At 37.9% G+C, this 18,810-nt stretch overlaps 3 protein-coding genes across 3 annotated transcripts; 2 read left to right on the top strand and 1 right to left on the bottom strand.

Moving 5' to 3' along the window:
- Window positions 1-2,010: 2,010 nt before the first annotated feature.
- On the top strand, window positions 2,011-6,723 carry CBG16748 (the record flags this gene model as incomplete). The annotated part of the gene is made up of 8 exons (XM_045239995.1): window positions 2,011-2,127; window positions 3,562-3,657; window positions 3,704-4,213; window positions 4,281-4,436; window positions 5,457-6,357; window positions 6,408-6,528; window positions 6,579-6,631; window positions 6,680-6,723. The coding sequence occupies 8 exons, from the start codon at window positions 2,011-2,013 to the stop codon at window positions 6,721-6,723; spliced, it is 1,998 nt and encodes a 665-aa protein (XP_045096053.1).
- A 3,690-nt stretch (window positions 6,724-10,413) lies between these two features.
- On the bottom strand, window positions 10,414-10,689 carry CBG16747 (the record flags this gene model as incomplete). Its single annotated transcript, XM_002645033.1, has 2 exons — window positions 10,414-10,477; window positions 10,526-10,689. The coding sequence occupies 2 exons, from the start codon at window positions 10,687-10,689 to the stop codon at window positions 10,414-10,416; spliced, it is 228 nt and encodes a 75-aa protein (XP_002645079.1).
- A 6,399-nt stretch (window positions 10,690-17,088) lies between these two features.
- Window positions 17,089-17,694, top strand: CBG27818 (the record flags this gene model as incomplete). Its single annotated transcript, XM_045239994.1, has 4 exons — window positions 17,089-17,158; window positions 17,205-17,346; window positions 17,390-17,472; window positions 17,522-17,694. 4 exons carry the CDS (start codon window positions 17,089-17,091, stop codon window positions 17,692-17,694), a joined length of 468 nt encoding a protein of 155 aa, XP_045099889.1.
- Between the last annotated feature and the right edge of the window lie 1,116 nt (window positions 17,695-18,810).

The following is an 18,810-nucleotide window of genomic DNA, read 5'->3' as shown; positions in this document are numbered from 1 at the left end:
CTCCAATTGCCCTCTGGCTAAAAAAACCCAAAAAAACCAAGCTCAGGGGTTGAGAGATAAAGAAGTTCTGGAAAAGATAAGAGAACACACTGGGTACTGTATTCTCATCAGTCTCCAAATTTCCGTATCTTTCCTTTCTCCACCACTCTTCCACGTATTCCGCCAATACCATTGGGAAAATGGAAGGGCCACCCCGGTCTCTTCATTCTTTCCCGTCTTCATAATCATCGCTTTTTATCATTCCCTCCTTCATCCCTCCCTCCCCCACCTCCTCTCGCCCAACCATCTCACAAACACACAGCAGCAGTGTCGAACATCATTCAAACCAATTTTCACTTTTTAATTGACAGATCTTCAAACAAATTTCGAAACTGTGAGATGTTTCGCTTTCTCATCATATCACCAAGATTGTTTTCACATGCTAATTGAGACTTGCAGCTACTTTGACCTTTTATTCATTAACACTAGACACACGTGATATTCCTAATCAGGAGAAGTCGAAAACAAAGTCTGGAGAGCTTTTGCCAATTAAAAAAGATGACTTCTTATCCCCTATTTTGACGTCAATGGGAATTCTTTTTCTTTTATTTTATTTTCTTTTAGTGGCTAGTATCCACCTGACCTAAAGTGTCCACAATAACCCCTCCACCTTTATTCTCAGATTCACTGTCCACTCCTATAAATCATAACCGTTCATCACAATTACCGCACTAAATGCTAATAATAGCCGATGCCCATATTGAATACAAAAGACGTTTTTCGAAACTTTTCGGATATCCAGTTGAACAAATTGTGCTTCCTTCCCGTTCAAACTACTGACCACTAGACTCTCCTCGCTTAGTAACGCTTATTGAAAATTATTGGTTTAGACAGACAAGAAGACGGTAGCTTTCTGGAGTCGGCCGTTCCGGATTTTTCTGTGTGTTTCTGAATTCTGTATCCCCCTCAAATCGCCGCCATTAGCTTCGGACGGGACGGCGGTCGTCGTCGTTTGCCCAGTTCAAGATTTGCTGGATCTGTATACAATACCCCCTCCCCCTTACATTTTGACTTCGTCTCACACAAAGTCTTCGACGACCGGCAGCGCCGGCGGTCCGCCAAAAAACAGTTTGCGTAGGAATAAAACGGAGAATATGATTTGCAGGAGGAGGAGGATACATTGAGATCCATCATTTCAAATCGGCAATGGCTTTCCGCTACTTTTGTGATACATATCAAATTGAAATGCTATCTAGCCATAGCTTCTCCATACGAGTTTTATACGGTCTGTTGAAAGTGTGAAATTTCGTCTTTGGAAAATCTATTATTCTCTACTCCTTCTTCTTTCATTTTACTCGTCCCTTTCTCACAGGACCGGCATCGTTGCCATTGTCGGGTCCCACTGATACTTTTATGACGAATCGAAACGGGGCTCGTCCAGAAGAAGGAAAAGAAGGGGGCGGGGCCATGTTGACCAATACGGTTTTCTGACAAAACGCCGTCAGTTTTCCTGTGCCTCACACAAGCATTGCAAAAAAGGAACGGATGGTATGGTTCCATGACGCATTCAGTCCATTCTCCTCGAGGTTTTCCATACACATATTTTTAATTTCGCTCTTTCTCTTTTTCCTTTTTCCTTTTTTCAAACAAAAAATTGTTCATAAATTTCATCTTCACCCTCTCTCTCTTTTTCCAAGTGCACCAAGTGTTTCTAGCACTGATTACGGCACGTTCTGGCGGTCTCTTCCATCGGTCAGTTTCAGTTTCCGCTGGAGGGGCACACGGCTGTTTTCTTATCAGTGAACCTGGAACTCGAAAGAGAGACAGATGACCAAACTGAAACTGACCATTTCAACATTTTCCTTATTCTTCTCCTAATTTGTTTTCTTGTTGAATCTTTTGAATCGTTGGACCCTTAACTGTCCTTTATTGCTCAATATTATCGTATTATCTTGCCATTTCCTCCTAAAAACATCCTATCAATTTTCATTATTTACAGACAACATCTCCCGTTCTCTATGAAAAAACGCAATGGATGATTATATGAGTTACAATAATTTTTATCAGCAGCCGATGCCCGGGTCTGATATGTATCCGCCGCAACAACTTGGAGGGATAGAAGATCAGATGGGCATACAGCCGAAAGCGGTAAGTCATGAGCCCCTAAAATTTGCAAGATTTTGAAATTGAGTGGGATTGAAGGGGCTGAGAGATGAATGAAACAAAAAAGAGCAAAAATTCTGAAGAGGTTAGTATAGCTATAAATCTATCATGCTCTTGAAAAAAAGAACTGACGTTGACATTAGAAAGAAATCGGCATTTTCTTTCGTTTTGCTTATTTCCAATTTTCGAAATATCACGAGACTCAATGAACCATCATCCCATTTCTGTTCTCTCATTCTCTCCTAATTCTCAACGACATTATCCAGTGATCGTTTTTCAAGACAACATGGATCCCTTTCTTTGGGCACTTCTTACTGTAGGTTTTGCTTTTCCTTCCGGTGTTATGACCCCCCTACTTTCGACACCTTTCATAACACTTATCAGTTAAGTTGATAATGTGCCGCCAGCCAAAAAAATAACAAGCATTGTTGACAAATAAATACTGGCGCTATACATGACTTAAAAATAACTAGGCTAGACAGGGCGAGGCTCTTTTTTGGCTCAGGTGGTTACCTATTTTGCGATAAGATTGTTTTTGGGGAAGGTGTTGTTGTTGTTTGTTTGTTTTTTAGTTCGATGGTCACTTGCAATCCAGAACAGCACCCGAAAAATTGGAATACAGTTTCAGAAAACTTCTAGAAAAATATGCGCGTGTCTCCACTTTTTTACTCACTCTCTCTCCCTGATGACCCAATGCCGCCCCATCATTCCAACGCGTAATCAGTGATCGGCGCTTCATCATTCCGCGTCGCTCCGCGAGTTGTGCGTGTTGTTTCTGGACGACTCACTCCAGAGGCCTATCGGTCACCCACGTCACATGGGTCATTTGAGAGGCTTCAGGTGAAAAGTGAAAATGAAAATGAAGTGCAAAGAAATTTGATAGGTTGATAGAAAGGGAGTGAGCAAGAGTTAGAAAGAGTGGTCACTCAAAAAGTGTTTCTCAAGGTCCCAGCAGCGTTTTTGTAAACAACATAAAAGATGCACACAAACTATATACACACGTGATTTTTCAGTGATTTTGGCAAGAAAACCAATCAGAGATGACTTTCTCTTTGAAATTCAATATTCGAATCAGGAAAAAGAGGTTCTTGATGAAAGGATTGTTTCGAAGCTATTAAAAATTTGTTTCGATACCAAAGACAACTACCGTTTTTCTCTAATAGTAGCCTACCCGAACAGTAAATTACGAGCTCGGTCATCTCGATTCCTATGACAGATATCAGGAAACTGTCTACTGATAAAATATTTTAAAAATCATGATCAATGATTTATCAATTGAAAATGTTTCAAAATATATCATAAAGACCGAGATAATTAGGTTCAAAGTTAACGTTTTGCGTGGGCTTGGCTTAGAGGAAATACAGTAATTTCAATTAGGGAAAATTCGAAATTTTTCCTAGACACCTGAAAAATTTTCAGAACGAACCACCACCGCCACCACCGATTGTAATCTGTCCGACGGAAGTGGATCATATTAATGTGACTCTTGAGAAAAATCAACAATGTAAATGCAAGGTAACTGAATCACTTTCAGATTTAAGGTTAACCTTGTGTTTTTTAGGACTGCGATAAACTTTTTAACTCGGTTTGGTATTTGAAACAACACGCTGTAAAACATTCAAATGATCGACCATTCAAGTGCAAATTCTGTTTTAAAACCTACAAATTTCGATCAAATCTCTATCAACACAAATGCCCAGAGCGTCAGAAGTCAATAGCACAACGTCGACGAGGACAGAATATCATTAACACAAAACGGAATGAGACTCAAATCATCAAGACAAGCAAGATTGAGACGGCAATCATGCAAGAGGAGCCTCAAGTCAACAATTTTCCGTTGCAACTTCAGAATTGTTTCTCAGAAACCGAGGATAATGATGCTCCAATTACATATGGGCTGGTGATCCAGAATATGGATCCAAATCAAATGCAGCCACAGTTGACTCTTTCGCAGCAAATGCCACAACAGACTCCACCACAGCAGATGCCGCTTCAGGATATGCAGCAACAGCAACAGCAGCAGACACCACATGAGCCATCACAGCAGCAATCACCCCTTGATTTGCAGAATGTAGGAATTAGAGATTTCAGATTCTTTGTGTTTTAGTGTTGTTGTCTCACCATAATTCTCATTTCAGTATCAAAACTTCCAAATGCAACTTCCGCCATCAATCGATCCTTTGATGAACGACATGGAAAACTGTTTCGACAAGCAGGCGGATTTCGATAGCGTACGTGGAGAGCAGCTCCCATTGCAACAGATTGAAGACTACCTTGAGAAAAACAAACATAAGGTTAGGGATCACGCGGCGACGATACGTCCTTTACTCTATGTGACACCTAGAATGCGCTTGCAGATCTTCTACGGTCTTGTCCCAGGGTTCCACTCTAGCATCACTACTCTGTTTTTTTGATCACACACTCAGACACTCAGAACAAAAAATGACTAATGCTTTCTTTTTTTTCGAAACGAAATGTCTGAAGTGTGTTTTCAGTCACTATATAGCACCATCCATACATGTCTCCCGGTTAGTCATCATCCCCTAAGTCGATCGGGTTGGACTGTCTGTCCCGTTTTCCTCCTTCAAAAAACATGCACAGAAATTCCTTTTCATTTTGATTAGAAACTATTCTCACTCTCCAGCCCCCAATGACACGGTTTCGTCCCAAGCAGCACCGGTTTCCACGTATTGTTCGCCTGGTTCTGTTATTTTTTTTAGACAAAACTCTGAATTTAGAAATACACGAGAGACTTCAGTTATTAGAATGTTTCAAGGGAAATTTCAAAGTTTGGAGAAAAAGAGGGAAGGATGATTCAGACACCCTTGCTCACACCTCACACTTGCGTCGGAACCAATTCCTTTAGTTAGTCATGACTGGTATAGGCTGGCACACTGACCCAGTTTTGCGGCATTTTTCATCTTTGAGTTCCACGAAATGAAATTGAAATTTCCCTTTGATCTATGTAGCACCAAAAAATAGGGGAACGGGGAATGAAAACGTTTGAAATAATTTAAGGGACCCATACCGTACTATCAAGGGAGGAAGGTGACTGAGCATGTATATTTTTTGTGAGAGTGTTGTATCAAATGGAGTGTTCTCATCTTCTCAACAAAATTATTATTCACAGTTTCTAACTCTAGCAAAATCATCATAATGAAATAAAAAACAACACTTTAATAGAATTAGTGAAGAACTTATAAGAATCACCATAACAATATTATCAGCTTATCCTGCCTTTTGTTCAGTCTAACCACCCACTCACCTCCGATTCCTATCGACTTTTTGTTCAAACCCTTATCCTCATTATTTAGCTATTCTCGTGCCGCAAATGCCGTGTCTTCCTGCCAACCGAAGAAGCTTTCATGAGACATTCAGCGTCTCACAATGGCGAAGATTTATTTCCGTACAAATGCACACACTGCCGTCAAGCGTTCGATTGCGAAAAAGAGCTGATGAGACATTGCCAGACACACGCGCCAGAGGAGGGTGTATTTAGATGTTATGAATGTTGTGGTCAATTCAAGAGCCAATATGCTCTCCGACGCCATCGGGATCAGTGTCGTCCATGCTTTGTGCCACCGATGCAGAACAGCATCGTGAGTGGTAGAAGAAGAATTTTCAAATTATATGTTAACAATTTTCAGATGGTATCCGTACAAACTCCATTCGACCCATTCTCATTCATCCCAGACGACAGCTTGTTCCTTCCAGTTTGCGACGACCTTTCAACCGTCGGAACTGATAGTGGAATGGGAAGTGAAGGATCACCAAACAGCATGTCACAAGCTTCGCCTGAAAGAAATGGAATGGATGACACGTTCAGCTTCCTCAACGGTAACAAGAAGAAGGAGAAGGAGGATGATGAGGATTCCGGATTCCGTTCTCGTCTCAACTCGGTGACCCATTCTTGCTCACCAGACTCATTTTCTGATTCTCACTGCGATTCGCCACCACGAAAACTGTCTGGAGGCAGTGGACTCGGAGCTTCCTCATTTCTTGGTGGCTATGGAACCGGCCCAACTTATGGTCAGCAGATGATTTATGACAAGAGCATTGATGAGATCGATTGCGACAGCTACGGAGCTATGATTAAGGACACTCCATTGATGTATCAGCAGCAAATCATTTCTTTGAGAAGTCAAGAAGTCAATGGAAATGGTCTGATGGTTGCCCCAATTATTCAGTACCACATGCAGCCAATGTCAATGAAAGGTACTACATAAAATAGAAAGTTTCTAGAATTTTAATTCCGAAATTTTCAGAGTTCTTTCAAACGCAACCCTCCACATCAGATGCTGACACTTTTGAAAGCTTCGAGAATGATAGCCACCCGTGGAAGAATGATGGTTACGATATGCCAGCAGTAGAAACCTTAGAAGTCAAGTAAGTTGATTCATCTGAAACATTTTATTTATTAAATTCCGAAATTTTAGAGAGCTCGCCGCTGTGCTGATAGCTATGTATTTGTGCAGTGCCGCTGATCAATGTAAGTTCCAAGAAAAATATTAATTCTAATTATCGTGTCTACTTTTAGTGTCGGATGTGCTCTCAACTCTGGCATCTCTTTCAATTCATTAAAGGAACAATCAGCTATTCTTCGGAAACCAACATATTTCTACTATTCGACTCCATTCATATTGGTTCCAAATCTCACTACCCCAACAAAAAAGTCTTTCACAAAAAGCCAGGTAACGGCCCCTGGTTGTAGTTCACCTAGCGATTTCATTTATTTGGTTGTCCTGTATTTATCATGGTTTTCCTTCTTCAGATTTCTACTCGTTTTCACCCCAACCCTCGTTTAGCTGTTACTTGTCTCTCTATCTGTCTCTCTCTCTCTTTTTTCAAATACCAGATGTCTTTCAAACACCCATCAACCCTAGTGATCTTCCAACCCTTCAATTCGTTTATTTTTTAAATTTCACTCACGTTCTTTCAATCCCATCAACAAATGTAATCTCATACTACTGGCTAGTTCCATGGGCTAGCTGAACAGAATGTCTTTCATTATTATTATTGTATTCTGCCGTTTTGTTGATTTCTCTCAAATTTTTGAAAAAATTGAGAATTCAACAAAACGACAGAGCAATTCAAACCGTTGTGATTAATAATCGCTCCCCGTCTGAAACTAAATTTTCCCGCACCTTTCCCGATCCCTTGAACCCGAACCCAATTCTCTCCTTGAAACCCGCTTAATTACTTTATCGTGATTGTTATTTTTCTCTATTGTGTCTTCGGTGACTCTAACTCCGATTTTTCAGAAAACTTTCAGTTTAAAAAAAACTCTCGATTGATAGTTCTCTGAAAAATCCTTAACAATACCCTCTCACGCCAACCTGAAGATCTCAAAATGGTGGTTTTGTTCTGCCCCATTCTTAAGAACCAAATACTCTGAGTACCCATCTTGCGCACAGTTCTTTCTCCTTCTCTCTCTTCCCAAAGCTTTCTTGAATCTTATATGATCTACTCCAGATGCCTATCAATACAGTTAAATTTGTTTACTTACTATTTTTTGTCACAAATCCCTATATTTTTATCTCTCTTCTCGTATTGTTCCCACTCCGGTACTTCATGACTTTTAATTTTTGCTGCATGACCCCTCCTTGAATCCTTGTATCATTAAGTACCATGTTTCCCCTGTCCCATTACTCTCCCCATCCCCACCCCAACCCCAAAATCTCTCGAGTTTATACTTTAGTCGGCGTCTTTCATTATCGTGTACCTAATCTCATCCCTACCAATACGTTTCTCAAAACAACCACTAATTATTTAAAATCTGTAAGTACGCTTTTGGTCCCGGATCAGTTTCTCTCTCACAGTCATTAATTATTATATACCCACATGTCTTTCTGTTTTCCTAGTTGGAAACATGGCGCCAATTCCAAAAATTCTTCTTTATTTCTTTTTCAAACAGTCAAAGTTTTGTGCTTTTTCTGTATGCTTGTTCGATTTATTTTCTAGTCACTTTTCCGTCAAAAGGTGCCCATTTCATGTCATCATTCTGAAATTCATTGAACAGCAATGTTAAATAAATATTTATGGGAAAAACAAATGTTTCGAATTTACACTTAAACAGGTAGTATGAACGGGTCTTTAATTTCAAAACATTACAATGAAAACTACAATTACTTTTGAACTTTATTTTGGAAACCTGGAATGAGGAATTTTACAAAGAACGAAAATACAGAGAACAGAAGCAGGTTTTTTCAACAAGTTCCAGTTGATGACTGTGCAGACTTTAATTAGTTTTTTTCTTCATTTCAGATTTCCGATCTCATATCATGTGAAAGTTAGGAACAGTGTGATCTTATGTGAATCATGAAAAGAAATGAGTCAAGCCTCGTTTTCCCACAGAACCTGACAATGATTTATGTCAAAAAAGTTCGAAACATGAGAATAAAAACAACAAAAATTCACCTGATGTCAGATCGGAATCTCGAAAAAAAGAAATAGGTGACGTTGGTTCTGTCTCCAAACGTACATCAAAAAAGGTGCATCTAGCTCTTAGGGCAGATCGGTTTTAAAGGATTTTATGGTACCTGTAAAAAGACGAAAAAAAAATTTTACAGAACATTTCGTTTTGGGCTCAAAACGATTGGCTTAGGCTAAAACACCGTACGCCACGAAATCCAATGTACCCTTGAAACAAATATACCCTAATGACTCGATGTACATTCGATGAGCCAGTTTTGATGTACCCTCGGATCCTAGGTTGATGATATCGTATAAACAAAAATAGACGGAAATAACATATTAAACTTTCTGAGAAAAAATCTCATCTTCCCATAACAATTTCGAATATAGATGTTTGACTGTAGCTTTATCAAGTCAATCCTCTTCAAAAAATACTTGAATTAAATCCGCCCGAAAAAAAGAATCCTTTCCTTTTTCTAGGAACTGACTTACTTTTGTTCCACTTCACATCAAGTTCATGTTTCTTATTTTGCTGTTCCCTCTTTTTTATTTCAGAAATCAAAACGTAAATTTTAGCAGTGATTTGTGACATCGTAATGTGTATGTAGATACGATTTTCAATTCTAATAAAGGTTACGAAAAACACCTGGGTATGTGCAAACGCTGTATAGTTGTGAACAACTGTGTTAGCTTTTTAAATGTTTCGAAAATGTTTCGGTTTCACAACCCAAAAGTCTGATGATGTGAGAAAAATAATTTCAGTTTCTTTGTTATTCTTACGACCTGAAAAACGGAGAGAAAAAATGACATCAAGGTTCGATTTCAATGTTTCACGTCTTCTAATTACGCAATGATGAGTAGCTGGATCCTCCCCGATGACATTGCTGGCAACACAAACATTCCCGGATGCTCCAGAAAATGAATGAGTAACAAAGAAGTTTCTGGGCTTTCCTCCTTCCATTTCATTTCATTGTGGTTATACGATTCTATTATACGATTCATTGTTCCCCTTTCAGAAAAATAGGAAGAGAAAATGAAAAAAAAGAGATGGTGATGATGAAGAGGAAGCAATGCAGCGGAACACGTGGGTGCATGTTACGAGCCTCTGATTTTTCTAATCAACATGATGAATAGTCAGGTTTGCATGACTACCTGCATCTAATCAACAGCTTCATTCATGCAGAAACCGTATAGTGATTAGAGGGAAAATGCGTTACTACTATTTTCTAGTTAGAGTAGTATGTATCGAAAAGTCTGAAAACTAATAAAAATTCTGACATCCGAAAAGAAAACTATGAATGCGAAAAAACTAAGAAAAGCCACGAAGAAAAAAACAAGTCAAGTGTTTGAAGTGGGCAACAACTTCTAGGAACACTTGTGCATTTACAAGCTCATGATCAAGGAACGCATCCAATCTTGTACGAATCTTGTACAAATTTCCTGATACTTTTCCGCTTTTATCAGTCATTTACAGGTGGACTCTTCATTCATTCAAACACACAGAATATAACAATTGTTGTCTGGCAATAACCGATGGACACAGGTTCTGATGGTGGGGAGAATAAATGAGTGGAAGCATGGGAAGAGGATAAAATATCAGTTGATTTTTGTCTGCAATTCTGATGATTCAAGGAAGAGAAATAATACAATGCGTGCGTGCTGGGAAGGGGGGAGTTTGAGTTGAATTGATTCACTAATAATGTGGCTGATTCAGGTTTTTTTTGGTTCGTTTTTATTAACAGTTAGATTCAGAAGTTATACATGCGAGTTGAAAGAGAGAGAGAGAAACTGAGAAAGAGAGAACAATTGCGTTGTTGAAAAAGATCGACGAGACGAATCACACACAGGAAGTAGTGATCAGTAGTCCCACAGGAACCGAGATGGTGGAACATCCTGTCCTCCGTTGTTCCTCTTGAAGAACCTGGAAATGGAAACCTTGTGAATTCCTGGCATCTTGAAATAATCCTACCTGATACTTGGCTCCCGGCGAGACCACTTCTTCTCCATTCCGTAGAATGGTGAGACGTACGAGGCGACGTCATCCGCAGAGCCAACATCTGCTCCGGTGGTGAGTGCGGCGAACGCGTTGGCGAAAAGAACAAAGGCGAGAAGAGTTGCGATCCAGTGGCTCATGGTAGCAAAGAGTAGGGAAGACTATTACCTGAAACGCAAGTAGATGTGAGAGGGGTAGGATGATATTTGATGAGGAAAAATGAAGGATCAGACAAAGATTGAAAATTAGGGAAGATCAGTTTCATTAGCTGGAGGCTTAACTATTACAACACTGTCATAAAAGACGAATAGATGTATTTCAGCAAGGAAATCTAGGATTGAAGACAAGTCATTAAAAAAAACGATGACATTTCCAGGAAACAACCTCCCAGTAAGAATCCTTCTCGAAGATTCCTAGACGAAGCTAATAAAAGAACCTTTCCCGAGGTTTCAAACATTGCCGCAACATGTAACCTAAGAAAAAAGCACGGAATGTTGAGAGAAATGCGTTTTCTACTTATATTACTCCTATCCTCATATGCCTCATCGAATTAGGCTCAATGCTTGACCACTATTAAGAGTTGTCCTACTATAGCTCAAGACGAACAACAATGATAAAACGAAGGAATGAGCAATACTAATGGAGCACTGATACTAGATGTGAGCTGAAAGGCGGGGCTCCATATCCGAATAAATACTGATCTCGCTTGGTCAATATGCCTTCTAACAATGGGGGCGGAGCTTAAGAGGGGGGTTGGTACTGAGGTCTCGAGGAGCAGCCAACACAGCTCCAGCGAAGGAGAAGAAGAAGAAGCCATCGGCAGATGAAAAAAATAATAAGAGAGGAGAAGATGGAATAGGCCGAAAATTACAGGTGAAAAAAGAGGAATAGCGACGAATATTGTCACCTCAAACCCAAGAAAAAAGGGAGTGCTGAAAATACGAATTGAGAAAAAAAGCTACTGTATCTACGTAGGAGAGAAAAATTGGTAAACATTGGAATCTCTGGAGGATGATGGACAAAATTAACTAGAGCTAGCCAATACAACTAGACGCACCTCCTACAACTACAATTGATGTCTGAAATATATATTTTCTAAGGAAAGCTATTCTTAGAACACAGAAATATATAGAACGCCCAGGGAGATGCAATAAAATTCAGGACGAAAGTGCACATCACATTTATATGAAAAGAATTGGAATTTTAAATTGAAAATTTATTCGCGTCCGAAATTTTCCGACTCAAAGCAGATCCACCTACGCTTTGAAATAAGGGCAATTGTTTCATGTGATGTCATGAACTTTGTGTGCCCACCCAGATCGTTTTTCTCATTGACTTCTTCTTCCTCGTAGAATTTGTCATTTTCCGAAAATTTCTCGCTTGAATGACGTTGAATGGTAAAAGCTAAGCTGATCGAACAAGGTACGATTTATCTAGACAGATTCAGTTCTTATTTCAGTCTGACTTTAAAGCGATTCAGATCAAAAAAAAATCGGCGCTCAAAAAACAAGAAACATAGATCAGATTTCTGTTGTTATTAGAAACAGGCGTAAGCCTGATAAGAAGATAACGAACATGACGCATCACAACATTTTTTGCATGATGCGGTATCCGTTCTGATCGTACAGGAAGCAAAACATGTTAGCCCAGACAAATTTCAGTAGACTAACAAGCTTATTAGTTTTGCACTTTTCAGATTCCATTTCAAACAATGATGATTTCTTCTCTGTGTTTTTTCCAGTCGAAAACAAAGAAATTCAGGTTACAGCTAATCCAATCTTCCGCAACCGCCCTCACTACTTCATAGTTCCTCATTTTCGTCATGTTTGTCTAATGCCGCGTGTTTTATATGTTTGACATCATCACAAGTAATATTGGTTTAGGTTCGGTGACTTGAAGACGTCGTCGGATTCAGAAAAGAAAGAAAAACATCTGCACTTTGAAAACAATAGAAAGGGATCCCATCACATCAGACTTAATTCAATTTCCCGGACCTCCTTCATATGACTATAACTATTACTCTGAAAATTGGATATTATGAAAAAGGATAATTTGAAATTATTGGAAAAGGAGACAGATGATTGCTCATTAACTTCCGTGGATCGCTGAGTTCTTTTTTCCCACTATATTCCTTCTGTCTCAATTAAAAACCGCTTTTAGTTTTATTTTCACTATTTTTTCCATTAGGGTAAAGTTTTTCCGGTTGGATGAGCTGCGCTGAGCTGTGCGCACATTCCGAAAAGTAAGGACGTTTTCGTCCAAAATAGAGTCATAAATCAGGGATTCGAATTTCAATCTTGAGTCACGGGAAAATGAGAAAAAAAGAAGGAAAAGATAGAATATAGTGAAAGTGAGGTTGACGTATTCCCAACCGAATCCACCCGTTGCAATCCCATCGAAATTGGTTTTTGGCAGAAAGAGAAGCGGATTGTTTTCCGTACTTTTGTTAGGAATTCTAGAAAAAAAACTTCTACCAATAACAACTGGGGTACAATAAATTATACCTACAATGTTATGTTTTTTGTATGAATTGAGTTGGCGTAGACGTTTGGGTACGTCTAGACACCAGTGATCCGATTGAAATTATCGGGTCCTGAGAATTCGAAATATGACCGGAAATTTGACTCTGATTTGAATGGATATAAAGTGACAGGAGAAGCAAGAAATCATGCTCTGAGTGGAAAACTTTGATCTGATAGTTTTCAGTTAATTTCAAAAATACCTGGAAACAATACATTCCTAGAAAACGTGATTTGGAAAATTCAGTTTGCAGAATTGAGGCTCAACAAGCCAATTTTGTTTTCCCTCATTACGTCAATAAATCAAACACATTACTAAAATTCGTTACTTGAAAACTAAAGCTATTTTTTTACCTGAAGAAAAGAATTTTTAGTTCTCGGAACACTAAAATTGAAAACAGGGATGAACTGAAAACAAGAAAAATATCAACGCCTATTCCTAGAATTAATTTTCAAAAAATTAATATTGTTACTATTTTCAACACGCATAAAAAAGTTTCCGCTTTTTTTTCTATTTTTAAAATTCATTCAATTAACATTGTTTCTGAAAATTTGACGTCTACACACACAAAATGCGTTTGATGACTTCACGACTCTGGACAGCTGAAAATGTACAGAATTCGGTTAAGGTTGAAATAACATTTGGATTCAAATGATCAGGATCAAATCAATTCTCAGTGAACACTTAAGGGGTTTCACGGAATATTTGGAAAACAAAAATAGAAAAAAATCGGAACAAAAAAATCCGAATTTTTAGTCTTAATTTTTAGTCCAGCTAAGAAATTTATAATAATAAAATGGGAAAATGTAAAAGCTGGTAATCCTCAGCAAATCTTTTCAGAATACTCGTCAACAGAATACACGTAAATAGATATCAGTAATAAGACGGATTACGTATAACAATATAGAACTCGTGAATATTTTGAACGGATATCCGCACTTTATACAAATTTACAAAGATTATTGGCTTAATGTTTTTTTGCGCCTGCTCTCCACAGCATTCAAAACAAGTTAAGAATCATAGCAGCAAGTCAAATTTGACTAAATGGCAAGAGCTCATAAAACATGATTATAAGGGATAGTGTAGGTGTAAAGTTCAAAGAAACCGGAGTTTCGAAACCAAGAGGAGATGGAGTGGAAAAATGGTCGGGGGAAGAGAAATGTCAAAATAGAAGATGTCGAAAAGCAAAAGATTAGCAAGGAAAAGTTCAAATGAGGTCCCTCCACTCATCCATCATTTTTCCATTTTCCGAAAAAGTGATGAACGCGTTTTTCTGAACGTTGATGGTTGAAAGATCGCTCGTGGAAATCGAAAATAAGGAATGATGTCTAGGCGGAATAAAACGTGAAAAACCAAAAATCTAATTTATTTTCCGTTTAAGAATCCGTTTTTCTGATAAATACACATCTCATCCCTCGATGTTCAATTAGTTCTGCATTGAAGGTTTTCTATGTAACAGGAGAATGACAGAGTAACAAATAACTGCTCATGATTCAAATCACAATTATTGTATTAGAATTGTATTTATGTGAATCATCACAAAATTTCGTTCTTTGCCAGAAAAAACACAATTTTTAGATATTTGATTGAGGAGACATAATTGAAAACAAACATCTAAATTTATTTGGATCATTTATGAGTATGTGGACTACACATACAATTGAATATGAGTTCCAAACTTCAGAATCAGAGAAAAACAGACATGAAAGGAAGAGCTGCGATCACGATTTAGACGAATTTTGTCTTCAAAACTCTGACATGGAAAAAAATGGAGATTCTCAAAAATGGAACTTTCAATTGAAATTGGAATAAAAATGAGCAATTTCGATTGAAATTGCAAATTCGAGTGAAATTCGAGCTGATCTGATCATCCAAAGTGAGATTGTTCCAAAAATGTTCCTAGAATGGTCCCGATATAGTCAACTGTAAGCCCATATATATATCATTTTCTGTGAAAAGTATCACAAAGTCAACTGACAAGATGTTTATCATAGTTTCAAAAACATTTAGTCAATTTACCACTTTGTGATATTTCTCACAAGAAACTAGAAAAATTGTCACAAATTGAAAGGGTAAGTAGTCATTCTATTAGAGTGTTTACCGTATTTGACTTTTGTTATTTTTTGCCTACTTTTTTGATCATGTTCCTAAAGAGCCCCTTGTTTTTGCGCATTCTTTCAAAACATTCCAGATAGATCATTTTCAACTTTTATAGCATCCATTCGTCAATTGAACTTCATTCTTTTCTCATTGATTGTCTTCACACTTGCTCTACCTCCTTCCTACACTTTCACATCGCTCACACATTTACCTACTATTTTTCTAAACTCAAGTTGTCTGATAGCATCGTTTTCTTCCCGTTAATTACTCGTTCTCCGTCTTTCTAATCAATTTCGTTTTCTGTTTCTCCCGTAATTTAAAAATTTTTGCTCTGCTCTGAAAATGTCTTTGGAAAACCTATTATTTGCACTTGTTGCCGTGATTTTTGTGATTTCATTATCGAATCTATATAGATTACTCATAATTGAGAGGAAATCGCCTGATTATAACCTACATCAACTCAACAAATACAAGACTAGGTACATCTCTGTATATTAGCAGAAAATCCGAGGAGCTGAAAAAATTGAGGGAATCAATAAATGACATCTTTTCATGAATTCTCTTTTATGTATATATTTTGTAAACTCAATAAACATTGTTTTCACAAAGCGATTAGTTTATTTTCTTGTTTCCAAATTTTTCCCAGCTCCCAGTGTATAAGTTTTATATTTATGACGACAATAGACAAGAAACCGTTTCGTATACGTCCCATTTTTCTAGATAAAAAACGGGAGAAAAGTTCTTATCGCCGAAAGAAGTTTTTTCGATGTTATCCAATTGAAATATGGCCTGATGTAATTGATATGTTGGACTTCAACCCTGTCAAAAAGTACTTCTCTGTGACTACCTCCTGGAAGAAAATGAAATTCCATGAAAACTTCATTGTTGATGAAAACAAAACAAATTCTCAGAACCGTTCATCTAACTATTGGTTAGCTACTTGTGTCTCCTTCTGATTGAAAGTGTTTGTCTTTATGTACGAATTAACCAGGTTTAGGTTAGAAGATGCCCAACGGCTGTACAATGGACCATGCGCTGATTTTGATCGAAAGTTGAAATTTCAAACATACCTATGTATGTCGGAAGTTTTTCCACAAGTTTTTCGGAGTATGCCCGGCTTTCAGGTACAATTCAATATGTGATCGAGCTTTGGCGGAAAATTGCTGGCGAAGCCCTTATAACTTGACGAACGATTTAATGAAGGGGAGATAGAAAATGTTTTGGGCGATTTTGAAGTTACGGTATCGAATTTGACGTGACGGTGTACAGCGATTAGTGTTCGCACAGAGCATATCTGTGCCGCTTTCGTAAATAACATCTGTCGGCGGCGTAGCTTGAGCCACCGTAGTTCATCCGGTAGCGGCGCCGCTTCTTGAATATTTGTTCCAAAAGTTAAACTCCTCCTTTCTTATCAGTGTGACTTCATAAGCCCTACCTTTTCCAAACTGGGTGGTAGATTGGTTATTTTAAAGCTGTCCGGCAAGCAGTCAATCCTAGTATGCGAGGCTCATATGATCAAAATTTTGAGAGAGGTTTTTTAAAATCATGGTTACCTATTTTTAAAGCAATGCTTGGCCGGAAGGGTCTTAACAGGCTTTTCGGAGTATAATTGGCTTCAGGTGCGGTACAATCCGAAATCTGACTGAGGTTCTACGAGAAGTTGTGGCAAACCTTATTAAAGAAATACATAACTACAAGTTCAAATGCTAGACCGTACCTGAGTTTTTCTAAACAATTTTTTAGTGACTGATAATTTTTTTGAAAAAGTGGGCGTACCGTACCGTTAAGAACAAGGAACCTGGCACACCAGACCTGATAAAAGCCCTCGAACTTTAAGATAACAACAAAAAATCTCATTCAATTTTCATTCCTATCTCACATAGTAAAATTCATTTCATGAACTAAATTACTGTTTCCAGATGATCAAAGTCTTATACTTCGTGTTCACTGCCCTGGTCACCATACTAATGCATTTTTGGTGTTATGGGTGTAAGTACTTCTGATTATCTGATTCGAATAGTCAGTATGATTTCAGCTCTAGCTGCGTATCATTTAACAAGATCCGAACAATTTGCAAAACGGCCAGACACGGACATATATAGTTTTTTGTTTGGAATGGTTGCCATAGATGGTTACTTCAACATTGTGTTTGCTCACATGGGAATCACTGCCAAGAAGTATGTGTCCCAAAGAAATCAGGAAAGACAGAATTGATTACAGGATCGAGGATGGTATATTGTTTCCTTATACGCTATTCCGAGCTGCCATCTTTCTGGTTATACTTTTAATGCAGGAAAACAGCAGTAAGCTTCGGTGAAAAAGGTTTTCTGTGTGAAACAGAAATCATTTCAGATCTACTGATTGGTCAGTTTATGTTGGATATAATGGCAACAAGCGTGTTCAATTGCTTCTCGGAAGTAATCGACGAGACTGTCAATGAAGTCAGCGGAGAAGAAGTGGACGTGGAAAAGAGAGAACTGATTCCAGAGGATAAACATTGTTCTGCGTACGCCAAATTTCTCTAGAATCCTTACTTCTGTTCCAACTTATCACGAAAAAATCTTTGTCTAGATTCTTAGATATTTGTAAATCTGATTTAAGTAAAATAATTTTCTCAATACGTCTTTTTCCCAGAATTCACAGTGACCAACATTGTGGTCAAATATGATTACAAATTCTAAACAGTGGCGCGAATACTTCTTATCTTCGAAAAATTATTGTCTGATTGATGGCAACAACTCGAGAAAAAACGTCTCAACGCATTGAATGATAAACACTGTGTGATGAAAAAAGAAGAAAAAATGTTCACCACAGATAAGAACTGTACAAAAAACCTTTAGCAGCTAGAACATTGTGACTGTTATTCAGTGATAAGGTTTACAAAAAGCGGAGTGGAAAAGTTAAAAAAGAATTGGAGTATAGCCTTTGAAGCAATCAGGAAATCGTTACTTCGGTAGTCTTCGCAGATCGGAAAATACCAGACTTGTCAGCATTGAGTGAAAATTCGGGTGCACTAATTTCTCAGTTCATATAAATTTCAGAAACACGGATTTTTGTCTTGTTATCAGATCTCCTGTTATTGTATTATCTGAGGAAACTGTGTTACCGATTTGATGCAAATTGTAGGATGGCTTCCTCATTTTGGATAGAATAAGATATCAAGAAAATGGAATGATTAAATTATTCTTCTGGTAAAGTTTTCCTTCTCCACATGACTCCTCAGAGCAGTATAATTGAAGATAACATTATTTATCACGGACGTCAATTATTCAATCACAACATTTGCTGTCAGAAATGTTTTTTCCGTAAAAACTTCCTTATCAAAAATCACAGTTTTCCACATACCTTTAATGAAGCTAGCAAGAATTTTGTTGTCACGGTTGACCTCACGAGATAGGGTACTAGGATTGACTGCTTGCCGGACAGCTTTAAAATAAAATCTACCACCCAGTCTGGAAAAGGTATGGCTTATGAAGTCACACTGATAAGAAAATGAAGGAAAAGGAAGAAACGGAACAGTTTACTGAGTACATACAAATTGTTAACAAAATATGAATGGTAATAGAGAGTGTTCAGCAATCATTATTGAATGGTAATATAGAGTGTTCAGCAATCATCATTCACTTGTTACATCTGTTTTT

This window comes from Caenorhabditis briggsae (genome assembly GCF_000004555.2).
Source record: "Caenorhabditis briggsae complete genome, chrX, whole genome shotgun sequence".
Classification (NCBI taxonomy): domain Eukaryota; kingdom Metazoa; phylum Nematoda; class Chromadorea; order Rhabditida; family Rhabditidae; genus Caenorhabditis; species Caenorhabditis briggsae.
This window is presented reverse-complemented; position numbering and strand designations above follow the sequence as displayed.